The sequence below is a fragment of the Macrobrachium nipponense genome, chromosome 40, assembly GCF_015104395.2.
Source record: "Macrobrachium nipponense isolate FS-2020 chromosome 40, ASM1510439v2, whole genome shotgun sequence".
Classification (NCBI taxonomy): domain Eukaryota; kingdom Metazoa; phylum Arthropoda; class Malacostraca; order Decapoda; family Palaemonidae; genus Macrobrachium; species Macrobrachium nipponense.
Genome location: NC_061101.1, coordinates 2157226 through 2169631, shown reverse-complemented (window position 1 = coordinate 2169631; position 12406 = coordinate 2157226). Strand labels below are relative to the sequence as shown.

The 12406-nt window shown below is 51.4% G+C and overlaps 1 protein-coding gene across 1 annotated transcript in view; it reads right to left on the bottom strand.

Moving 5' to 3' along the window:
- Positions 1 to 6695: 6695 nt before the first annotated feature.
- LOC135211800 (anti-sigma-I factor RsgI2-like) overlaps positions 6696 to 12406 on the bottom strand; it is a 13545-nt gene continuing 7834 nt past the window's right edge. Inside the window, exons 2-5 of the mRNA XM_064245012.1 lie at positions 8493 to 8969; positions 7790 to 8332; positions 7226 to 7486; positions 6696 to 6862 (exon numbers count right to left, since the gene is read on the bottom strand). Of these exons, the coding sequence (XP_064101082.1) occupies positions 6696 to 6862; positions 7226 to 7486; positions 7790 to 8332; positions 8493 to 8969 (1448 nt within the window). The remainder of the gene's footprint in view (positions 6863 to 7225; positions 7487 to 7789; positions 8333 to 8492; positions 8970 to 12406) is intronic.

Genomic DNA, 12406 nt, shown 5'->3' with positions numbered 1-12406 from the left:
GGGGTAGTTTGGTGGGTTGGGCTGTCCTGCTGGAGTGGGGTGTTGGTCCTGCAGGGGTAGTTTGTGGGTGGCTGTCCTGCTGGAGTCCGGTTTGTTGTTTCCTGCCAATGGGTTAGGTTGTGGGTGGCCCTGTCCTGGGGCTGGAGTGTGGGTGGTCCTGCAGGTGTATTTGGGTGGGTTGGCTGTTCCTCTGCGTTGGAGTGGTGGTTGGTCCTGCAGGGGTTATTGGTGGTGGCCTGTACCTGCTTGGAGGGGGGTGGTGGGTTGGTGCCTGCAAAAAAAAAGGGGTTATTTGTGGGTGGCTGTCTGCTGAGTGGTGGTTGGTCCTGCTGGCAGGGGTTATTTGGTGGAGTTGGCCTGTCCCTAGCTGGAGGGGTGGTGGTTGGTCCTGCAGGGTTAGGTTTGGGTGGGTGATCTGTCCCTTGCTGAAGTCCGTTGTTGGTTCCTGCAGGGGTGGTTGTGGGTGGCTGTCCTGCTGAGTGGGTGGGTTGGTACCTGCAGGGGTTTTAGTTGGGTGGGTGGCTTTCCTGCTGGAGTCCGTTGTTTGTTCCTTCAGGGGTAGTTTTGTGGTGTCCTGTTCCTGCTTGGAGTGGTGGTTGGTCCTGCAGGGTAGGTTTGTGGGTGGCTGTGCCTGCTGGAGAGTCGTTGGTTGGTCCTGCTAGGGGTCCCGTGTGGGTGGCCTGGTCCTGCCTGGAGTCGTTTGTTGGTTCCTGCAAGGGGTTCGTTGGTGGGTGGCTGGTCCTGATGGAGTTTCGTTGGGTATGGTCCTGCAGGGGTTAGTTGTGGGTGGCCTTGTCCTGGCTGGAGTGGTGGTTGGGTCCTGAAGGAGTAGTGTGTGGGTGGCTGTCCTGCTGGAGGGGTGGTAGTTGGTCCTGGCTAGGGTTATTTATGGGATGGCCCTGTTCCCTGCTGGAGTGGTTAGTTGGTCCCCTGCAGGGGGTAGGTTTTGGGTGGTGGGTGGCTGTCCTGCTGGGGATTGGTAGTTGGTCCTGCCGGGGTAGGTTGTGGGTGGCTGTCCTCTGGAGTTCGTTGGGGTTGTTCCTTGCAGGGGTAGTTGTGGTTGGCCTGTCCCGCTGGAGTGGTTAGTTTTGGTCCTGCAGGGGTAGTTGTGGGTGGCTGTCCCTGCTGGAGTGGTAAGTTGGTCCTGCAGGGGTTAAGGTTTTGGGTGGCCTGTCCTGCTGGATGGGGTAGTTGGGGTCCTGGCAGGGGTAGTTTGTGGGTGGCCTGTCCTGGCTGGAGAGGGTGGTGGTTGGTCCTGCAGGGGTTATTGTTGGTGGCCTTGTCCTGCTGGATGGGGGTAGTTGGTTCCGGGCAGGGGTATTGGTGGTGGGCTTAGGTCCTGCTGGAGTGGTAGTTGGTCCTGCAGGGGTTAGTTGGTGGGTAGCCTGTCCTGCTGGAGGGTGGTAGTTGGTCCTGGGCAGGGTATTTGGTGTGGGTTGGCCCTGTCCTTGCTGGAGTTCGTTGGTTGGTCCTGCAAGGGGAGTAGTTGTGGGTGGCTGTCCCTGCTGGAGTCTTTGGTTGGTCCTGCAGGGGTATTTGTGGGTGGCCTGTCCTGGCTGAGATTCGATTGGTTGGTCCTGCAGGTGGTAGTTTGTTGGTGGCCTGTCCTGCCTGGAGTGGGTGGTTGGTCCTGCAGGGGTTAGGTTGTGGTGGCCCTGTCCTTGACTGGGAGTGGGTAGTTTTGTCCTGGGCAGGGGTACATTGGTGGGTGGCTTGTCCTGCTGGAGTGGTAGGTTGGTCCCTGCAGGGGCGGTAGTTGGTGGGTGGGCTGTCCTGCTGGAGTGGTCAGGTTTTGGATCCTAGCAGGGGTAGTTGTGGGTGGCTGTCCTGCTGGAGTGGTAGTTGGGTCCTGGCAGGGGTTAAGTTGGTGGGTGGCCTTTTGTCCTGCTTGGGTCGTTGTTGGTCCTGCAGGGGTAGTTTGTGGGTGGCTGTCCTGCTGGATTCGTTGGTTGTCCTGCAGGGGTTAATTTGGTGGGTGGCCTTGTCCTGCTGGAGGGTGGTGGTTGGTCCTGGCAGGGTTAGTTTATGGGTGGCTGTCCTGCTGGAGTTCGTTGTTGGTCCTGCATGGGGTAGTTTGTGGGTGGTGGTCCTGGGCTTTGGAGTGTTAGGTTTTGGTCCCCTGCAGGGGTATTTGTGGGTGGCCTGTCCTGCTGGATGGTGGTTGGTCCTGCATTGGGTTAGGTTGTGGTGGGGCCTTGTCATGGGGCTGGAGGGGTTGGGTTGGGTCCCTGGCAGGGGTAGTTTGTCCGGGTTGGCCTTGGTCCTGCTGGAGTCGTTTGTTGGTTGGTCCCTGCAGGGGTAAGTTGTGGGGTGGCTGTCCTGCTGGGAGTGGGAGTTTGGGTCCCCTGCAGGGGTTAGTTGTGGGTGGCCTGTCCTGCTGGATAGGGTTTGTTGTTTGGTCCTGCAGGGGTTAGTTTGGGTGGGTGGCCTGTCCCTGCTGGAGTCCGGTTGGTTGGTCCTGCCGGGTAGGTTTGGGTGGCTGTCCTGCTGGAGTTCGTTGTTGGTCCAGCAGGGTAGGGTTTTTGTGGGTGCTTCCTGCTTGCCGTCGTTTGGTTAGGTCCTAGCAGGGGTTAAGTTGGTGGGTGGCCTGTTCCGCTGGAGGGGTGGTGTTTGGTCCTGCAGGGGTTAGGTTGGGTGGGTCGCTTGTCCTGCTGGAGTCGGTTGTTGGTTCCTGGCAGGGGTTAGTTGTGGGTGGCTGTCCCCCCCTGGCTGGAGTCGTTCTGTTGGTCCTGCAGGGTTAGTTGTGGGTGGCCTGTCCTGCTGGAGGGTCGTTGTAGGTTCCCTGCAGGGGTATTTTTGGGTGGCCTGTCCTGCTGGAGTGGGTTGGGTTTTGGTCCTGCAGGGGGTACTTGTGGGTTGGCTGCCTGCCTGCGAGGGTGGTTGGTCCTGCAGGGGTAAGGTTGGGGTTGGCTTGTCCTGCTGAGGGTGGGTGGTTTTTGGTCCTGCAGGGGTAGTTGGTGGGTGGCTTGTCCTGCTGGAGTCGGTTGGTTGGGTCCCTGCAGGGGTCGTATTTTGTTGGGTGGGCTTGTCCTTGCCTGGGTCGTTGGTTTGGTCCAGCAGGGGTTAGTTGTGGGGTGGCTGTTCCCTGCTTGGAGTCCGTTGTTGGTCCAGGGCAGGGGTAGTTGTTTGGGTGGCTGTTCCTGCTGGAGTCCGTTGTTGGTCCAGCAGGGGTAGTTGGGGGTGGGACTGGTCCTGTCGGAGTGGTGTTGGTCCTGGCAGGGGTCGTTGTTGGGTGCCTTCCTGCTGGAGGGGTGGTAGTTGGTTGGGTGGCAGGGGCTAGTGTGGGGGCTGTCTGCTGGAGTGGTGGTTGGTCCTGCAGGGGTAGTTGTGGGTGGCTGTCCATGCTGGGGGAGTCGTTGTTGGTCCATGCCCCCAAGGGGTAGTTTTGGGGTGGCTGTCCTGATGGAGTCGTTGTTGGTTCCAGCAGGAGGTAGGGTTGTGGGTGGCTTTGTCCTGCTTGGGAAGGTTCGGTTTTTGTTGGTTCCTGCAGGGGTAGTTGTGGGGTGGCTTTGTCCTGTGAGTGTGGTTGGTCCTGCAAGGGCGTAGTTGTGGGATCGGCTTGTTTTTTCATGGAATAGGGGTCGTTGTTGGGGAAGTCCTGGCAGGGGTAAGTTGTGGGTGGAATGTACTTCTGGAGTGGTGGTTGCAGTTCCTGCAGGGGTAGTTGTGGGTGGCTGATTCCTGGCTGGGAGTCGGTTGGTTGGTCCCTGGCAGGGGTGGGGTGTGGGTTGGATGGGTTCCTGGACTGGGAGTTCGTTGTTGGTACCTGGGGTCAGGGGTTAGTTGTTGGGGGGCTTGGTTCCTGGCTGGAGGGTCGTTGTTGGGTCCTGGAGGGCCGTAGTTGGGGTGGCTGTCCTGCTGGAGGTCGGTTGTTGGAGTCCTGCAGGGGTAGTTGTTGGGTGGCTGTCTGTGGGAAGCGGTTGTTGAGTCCGTGGCAGGGGTAGTTGGGGTTGGCTGGTTCCTGCTGGAGGGGTGGTTGGTTGGGTCCTGGAGGGGTAGTTGTGGGTGCATGTCCTGGCTGGGGTTCGTTGTTGGTCCTGACAGGGGTAGTTGTGGGCGTGGCTGTCCATTGATGAGTCGTGTTGGTTCCTGCCAGGGGTTAGTTGGTGGGTGGGCTGTCCTGCTGGAGTGGTGGTTGGTCCTGCAGGGGTAGTTGTGGGTAGGCTGGTCCTGCTGGAGGGTCGGTTGTTGGCTCCTGCAGGGGTAGTTTGGGTGGGTGGCTTGTCGTGCTGGAGTCGTTGTTGGTCCTGCATGGGGGTATAGTTGTGGGTGGCTGTCCGTGGCTGGGAGTCGGTTGGTTGGTTCCTGCAGGGGTAGGGGTTGGGTGGGGGCTGTCCTGCTGGGGAGTCGTGTTGGGTACCTGCAGGGGTAGGTTGTGGGTGGGCTATGTCCATGCTGGGGTCGTTGTTGGTCCAATGCAGGGGTAGTTGTGGGCTGGGATGTCCACTGCTGGCGGTCCGTTGGTTGGTTCCTGCAGGGGGTAGTTTGTTTTTTTGGGGGGTGGCTGTCCTGCTGGACGTAGGGTGGTGGTATGCAGGGGTTAGTTTGTGGGGGCCTGGTCCTGGGGCTGGAGTGGTAGGTTGGGGCCTGGCGGGTAGTTCCGGGGTGGCTTTCCTGCTTGGAGGGGTGGTTGGTTGGTCCACTGGACAGGGGTAGTTGTGGGTGGCTGTCCTTGCTGGAGTCGGTTGGTTGGTCCTGCAAGGGGTAAGTTGTGGGTGGCTGTCCTTGCTGGAGTTGGTGGTTGGTTCCTGCAGGGGTGGTTAGTTGTGGGTGGATGTTTCCTGTGGAGTGGAGGGGTGGTTGGTCCTGCTAGGGGTAGTTGTGGGTGGCTTTGTCCTGCTGGAAGTCGGTGGTAGGGTCCTGCAGGGCGGTAGTTGTGGGTTGGCATGTCCTGCTGGAGTCGGTTGGTTGGTCCTGCAGGGGCTTAGTTGTGGGGGCGGTGGCCTGTTCCTGGTGGGTCGGTTGGTTGGTCCTGCAGGGGGTGTACGGTTAGTGGGTGGCGTGTCCTGCTGGGAGTGGTGGTTGGTCCTGCAGGGGTAGTTGGTGGGTGGCTGGTCCATGCTGGAGTCGGTTGGTTAGGTACCTGCAGGGGGTAGTTGTTTTTTTTTTTGGGGGTTCTCTTTCTCTGGTGGCATGTCCTGCCGGAGTCACGGTTGGTTAGGTCCATTGCCAGGGGGTAGTTGTGGGTGGCTGTCCTGCTGGAGTGGTGGTTGGTCCTGCAGGGGTAGGTGTGGGTGGCTGTTCCTGTTGGGTGGGGGTGGTCCTGTCAGGGGTAGTTGGTGGGTGGCTGTCCTGCTGGAGTAGGTTTGGTTGGTCCATGCAGGGGGAGGGTTAGTTGGGTGGCGTGGCTGTCCTGCTGGAGTCGGTGGTTGGTCCTGCAGGGGGGGTAGGTTGTCGGGTGGCTTGTCCTGCTGGAGTCGTTGTAGGTCCTGCTAGGGGTAGTTGTGGGTGGCTGTCCTGCTGGAGTCGTTGTTGGTCCTGCAGGGGTAGTTGTGGGTGGCTGTCCTGCTGGAGTGGTGGTTGGTGGTCCATGCAAGGGGGGTAGTTGTGGGTGGGCTTGTCTCTGCTGGAGTCGTTGTTGGTCCTGCAGGGGAGGTAGTTGTGGGTCGGCTGTCCTGATGGAGTCGTTGTGGTGTCCTGCAGGGGTTAGTTCGTGGGTGGCTGTTCCATGCTGGGTGGTGGGGGTTGGTCATGCAGGGGTAGGTTGTGGGTGGCTGTCCTGCCTGGAGTCGTTGTTGGTCCTGCCAGGGGGTTAGTTCGTGGGTGGCTGTCCATGCTGGAGTGGTTGGTTGGTTCCTGCAACGGGGTAGTTTGGGTGGGGTCGGCTGTCCTGCTGGAGTCGTTGTAGGTCCTGCAGGGGTAGTTGTGGGTGGCTGTCCTGCTGGAGTCGTTGTAGGTCCTGCAGGGGTAGTTGTGGGTGGCTGTCCTGCTGGAGTGGTGGTTGGTCCTGCAGGGGTAGTTGTGGGTGGCTGTCCTGGCTGGAGGTCGGTTGGTTGGGTCTGCAATGGGGTAGTTGCGGGTGGGGGCTCTGTCCTGCTGGAGTCGGTTAGTTGGTCCTGCAAGGGGTAGTGTCGGGGGTGGCTGTCCTGCTGGAGTGGTTGAGGTTGGTCCTGCCAGGGGTAGTTGTGGGTGGCGTACCTTGCTGGAGTGTGGTTGGTTCCTGACAGGGGTAGTTGGGGGTGGCTGGTTCCTGCTGGAGTGGTGGTTGGTCCACCTGCAGGGGGTAAGTTTTGGGTGGGTGGCTGTTGTCCATGTCTTGGAGGTCGTTGGGGTGGTTGGTCCTGCAAGGGGTAGTTGTGGGTGGGCTGTCCTGCTGGAGTTCGGTTAGTTGGTCCTGCAGGGGTAAGTTGTGGGTCGGTGTGCTGTCTGCTGGAGTGTAGTGGGTTAGGGTTTGGTAGCAAGGGGTAGGGGTATGTGGGTGGCTGTCCTGCTGGAGTCGTTGTTGGTCCTGCAGGGGTAGTTGTGGGTGGCTGTCCTGCTGGGAGAGTTGTGTTCCTGCAGGGGAGTTGTGGGTGGTGTCCTGGCTGGGAGTCGTTGTTGGTCCTGCAGGGTAGATTGTGGGTGGCTCAATTGCTGGAGGGGGTTGGTCCGTGCAGGAGGTAAAAGTTGTGGGTGGCTGTCCTGCTGGAGTCGTTGTTGGTCCTGCAGGGGTAGTTGTGGGTGGCTGTCCTGCTGGAGTCGTCGTGTCCTGTGGGTTAGTTGGTGGGTGGCCCTGGTCCTGCTGGAGTGGTGGTTGGTCCTGCAGGGGTAGTTGTGGGTGGCTGTCCTGCTGGAGTGGTGGTTGGTCCTGCAGGGGTAGTTGTGGGTGGCTGTCCTGCTGGAGTGGTGGTTGGTCCTGCAGGGGTAGTTGTGGGTGGCTGTCCTGAGGAGTACGGTTGTTGGTCATGCAGGGTTATTGTGGGTTTGGCTGTTCATCGCTGGAGTGGTTTAAAGGGGGGGTTGGACTGGCAGGGGTAGTTGTGGCGTGGCTGCTGCGGAGTCGTTGGAGGTCCTGCAGGGGTAGTGTGGGTGGCGTTCCTGCTGGAGTGGTGGTTGGTGTCCGGCAGGGGTATTGTGGGTGGCTGTCTCTGGAGTGGGTGGTTCGAGTTGGTCCTGCAGGGGTAGTTGTGGGTGGCTGTCCTGCTGGAGTGGTGGTTGGTCCTGCAGGGGTAGTTGTGGGTGGCTGTCCTGCTGGAGTCGTTGTTGGTCCTGGCAGGGTAGTTGGTGGGTGGATGTCCTGCGGGACGTGGTGGTTGGTCATGCAGGGTAGTGTGGGTGACGTCCTGCTGGAGTAGTGTTGGTCCTGCAGGGGTAGTTTGTGGGTGGCTGTCCTGCTGGAGTTGTGTGTGGTTGTGTAATGCAGGGGTAGTTGGGGGTGGCTGTCCTGCTGGAGTGGTGGTTGGTCCTGCAGGGGTTGTTGTGGGTGGCTGTCCTGCTGGAGTGGTGGTTGGTCCTTCAGGTGTTGTTGTGGGTGGCTGTCCTGTTGGAGTGGTGGTTGTCCCAGAAACTGTTGTGGCAGTGTACAATACAAATAATTACTAAGAATAATAGTTCCGAATTATCAAGAATTATGTAGGAACATGAAAAATAGTTTCTTGTTTAATAATTTTTTCCTTATTAGCAAATTTCCTGATTAATATTGCTGCGGGAAACAAAATTTAATGATTTAGTTTTATGATAATGATGTGTTTTGTATAGAACTTCTAGAAAATTTTTTTTCTCTCTCTCTAATTTGCATGTGTGTGTATTCATGTGCAATACATGTTTTATTGCAGTTACCCTTTCATTGAAAACTCAAGATTGCTCTTACCTGACAACGTTGTTAGCTGATTATTGATTGCTGCCAGTTCCGACGTCAAATTATTAAGTTCCTGTTCCGTACCGTAGACGAGTACAGTTGCTGTGTCATTGGCCGTATCCACAGCTTCTGTCAAGTTCCCCGCTTCGGATGCCGTTATGGTTAGCTCACCCGACTCCATGAGTGCAGTGAGATTCTCGGAAAGGATAACCATACATTCGAGACGTTCCAGACTCTCAATAGTGTCATCTAGGGCTAACATCACAGTGTTCAGGTCATTCATGACCTGTGTTAATACATTGGCGACACTTCCCGCAATTTTGTTTTCCTGGTTGAAATTACAGTAAGGTTCAATTGTGAGTATATTGTTTTGAAGGGTGCCAATGGTAAATGTTGCCTCCCTTCTGTGTCGGCGAAGTGTTTCAGCAGAAGATGCTTGAGATGTGTGCTTGATTTTTTCACTCATTCTGTTGAGAACATCCACTGAATGTCGTAGAATACTGATCTTTTTTAACACTCCATTTCTGTTTTCTTGCAAAGTGTTGTTGGTTACGCCTGTGGATACATAGGATGCAACACATGAAAAAGAGTTGTTGTCCATCTGAAAATGGTGTATGGTCATTCTCTTCACAATCAACAAGTTTAGACATGCATTTGCAAATGGCTGATGGCACCTGTTTGTATAAAACTGTCATGTACCTTGAAAAAGACTTACTTTCCAAACCACTGTCAGTTGTTCTGGTTTCACCTCCTTCAATCGCCTCCTGAAGGAGCTCTTCAAAGGCCTGCTTGTCCCCAAAGTCCTCAAAGTAGCCTGCTGCATTGGCCGATGCCACCTGGTTTATCATTGTGCTCAGGCAGTCGTATGTGTTAGACTTCTCCGCAGCTGACAAGGAGAAATCTTCTATCAGCGTCTGTAGGACGTAAGACACGCTGCCACTCAAATGCCCACCCATGCAATATGGTTGTAGCGTCACATTGCCTGAAGTTGAGTTGAAGTAAACATTTGGGAAGTCAGGCGATCGCCTCTCACGTGTCTTGTTCCTCAACGACTCCAAGACCAATATCAATTTCTGCCTGACAAGGTCCCTGGTCTCTGTCCTTTCCACATGGCCTTGGGATATCCCGTTCTCTGTTTGTGCGAGGCTGGCATCTTTTCGGATCCTTACGGATGATTCGTCGTCTTTATAATCTGCAAATATATGAAATGTTAGTTTCAGGATTTGACATGCAAATTTTGGGATATGTGTGGACAAATATATACAAGTGCACAGGTTTGGCATTCATTTCTTACGTTTTCTTATGCACTTTACCAGCCCAGTTGTACTTTCATAATTTTGTGGCAATTATGCCAGTGATTTGATTATGTTTATAGATGCCTCGAATTTTTGTCAAGGCACTGTGTAATGGTACTTAACAATAGTGCTGTGATAATACACTATAACAATACTCATGTTCTCCTGTATCTGCATAATTTATAAGTTTGTCAAATATAATTAAAACCCTAGCTGATTATCGTTAATGAAAATACTTGTGAAATCAACATTTCAGATTTTGCAGTTCATTTCCGCAATATCTTGCAACTGTGTGTGCAACTTAACGATGGAAATCCCCTATAGCACGGGCAAGGGATGTGTACGTATTGATTAGGTTAGGTTAGGCTAGACTGCAAGAATACTAGGACATATTGATAATCAGGTTCAAGGCGCTTATGTTTTGCATCCGCAAAAGCAATATTGATCCTGGAATAGTTAACGGAGAACCAAGGACAGTTGGGACCATATCTATGGTTGGGAAAATGTGTCAAAATATTGCACTTCATTAAGCTTGCACGTGGTTGGAATCACGGCGGCGCTCGTTGGTTGTGGTAATGAGCAATCCTCCTACATAAACTGACTCGCTACCAGATCCCTGTGGGCGGGGGACACCAGGGCACATGGTCCCCCCATAAAAAATAATGACAAAATAGTAATATTGAATATTTAGATAATAATAACATATAGAAATAATAATAAGATTTTAAGGAAAAGTATAGGGGAGACCGGCGTTAGTTGGCACACTTTTTACAATTTTGGTTATTGCGGATATAAAAGAAACATTTTTGCAAAATTCTCACCACTATTGAAAAATATTAACATTCGTCTTTATCATATAGCAAAATAATTGTTGTTTGCTTTCAACATAAGGTAACAATAAGCTTTAGAAAAAAATAACTTTTTCTTGCCAACTTGCCCCTATACGGGGTAAGTTGGCACATTGATAATTACAAGAAAATTTCTACATTGCATATAAATCAAATAGCAAAAATACCCTCTGAATTTCCAAAATACAAAATATAAGGCATTAGTATTGCTTCAGATCATCATCTGGTTGTAATTGTGGCAGGTAGTCTTCATGATGCTGTTACATGCCCTGCACTGGACCCGCACCTATCCTGGCTTACCAAACACAGGCTGTCTTCAGCTGAGCTTTCTTCTGAATCAACAGGAGCAGTTCCTCAGTATCACGCTGATGACTGATCTGAAGCCCACAATCTGTTACATAACCACCCGTAAAATCAAAATCTTGAGATAGTCTGTATTCAAAGTTGAAATTCCATCAATCCTAAACCCATTGAAAACATCAGAATAAGTGACAGCTAGAGGTAAAGCCGTGGAAACTTTACCAGGAATGTCACAGATGGGCATACTTGATCCTGGATTACCAGTCATCCACGAATCATATGCCCTGTTAAGACATTTCTTCAGAGGTCTATAAACACTAAAATCCGGGGGCTACAACTTGTGAAAACAATGTGGAGGAAAAGATAGGACACTAATCTCATTATCCCTCCAAAAATCCAGAAACAAAACGTAAATTATATAAATAAATAGGCTCACTATTGTTATCAAATAACGAGAGGCACGTCTGTACACGTGCCAACTTGCCCCATTTGTTTTGAGCCAACTTGCCCCATCCTTGCCATTTCGTACAAAAACACTTACTAGTCCATAACAAGAAGCCTTGAATTATTAATTTTAATGGTAAAGAATCTTTAAACCATAAGGAAAACTGTGATATAACTGAAAAATAATCTTTCATGAATGTATAGATGTTATAGCAAATAACAGAAAGATAAAAAAATTTACTTTACTACCATCAAAATCAAAATTTGTCTCGTAAATTCGAACTCCTACATTCTATCTCTACAGAATTTTGCTGGTAACTGAGGAACCACGTGGCAATTACACAGTATATGTATTAGAGTCATCCATTGGTAAACTTTAAGTTATCTTGAGTGTGCCAACTTAACCCTGTAGCCAACTAGCCACGATCACCCCTACTAATATATATATATATATATATATATATATATATATATATATATATATATATATATATATATATATATGTGTGTGTGTGTGTGTGTGTGTAAACTGTTATTCAAATGTCAAAACATGGTTAAATTCCACTCTGTGTTGAGAATCTAAAGTTACGCTACAGTATAGTATAGCCTAGTCTATACCATACTATACTATAACTGATTCACTTAAGGTAGATTCTCGGATGAGCCTTATTCTTACGAGACGTTTGTTTGGTGGCCGCTGATTGGCTGGTACCGAGAGGTAGGCAGCTTACAGCCAATCAGCGGCCGCCGAACTAACGTCTCGTAGGCATAGGGCTCACTCAAGAATCTACCTTAAGTGAACAGTTATAGGTAAAAGTTTGTCTCCGATCCGAACTCAAATCCCACACGAGGGCAAGTCTGTACTGGCGCCCCAGGGTTGTGGGGAGGCGTCAAATGTAGTTCGTAATTTTTAGTACTATCCTCTGTCAGGCATTATTATCTACATAATTTTATTTTTTATTGTGATAAATAGTAGTTTGTAAAACATTATGTAAACTGAATACATTTTTTTTTCATGAAGACTCGAAAGATATATAATGAAACATCGATGATCGAGTATAGGGATTGTAAGTATACGTATCCCAAACCAATTGTTGGGCTATGTATAGCCTGTAAGTAGTATGCGTCATGAACGTAATCTGACTTGAAATGTCAGAACACGGAAAGCTGACGATAATTCACATGTGTTGCCAATGCATAAATAATGAGAGAGAGAGAGAGAGAGGGGGGCGGTTAAGAGATTGAAGAATGGATAGACATTTCTGGTCAGAAGTATCGACAAGGCTATCAGGAACAACCGTAAATTTGAGTAACAATCTAACCAACAACGAAGGAGTTTAAAGAATAAAAGAGATAATAGCGAACATTAAAGTTTACAAAGACGACAATTTCGAACTAAATGAATTAATAATTAAATGCACCGTCAGCCTTTCTAACTTCCAAGTTCCAAGAAGAAGAAGCTGACGAAAAGTCGAAAACAATTGAAACGCGTCTGTTGACACAACAGCTCGTCAAGTATTTAATCTCCCAGTTTACGAGATTGGAAAATTGGATGTCTCGAGGGTTCCAATTAACCGGACACTTGTTCCAATAATCCCCAAACATCTGTTTCCATTAAAACGGCATAGCGGAGCTTCATGAGACTAAACAATTTCTCAATCTTGTTATCGTCCTTTCTCGTCCCTCCCCAACCCCCAACTCTTTGTTCCACATCCTTATCCCACTCTTGTACTTTTAATGGC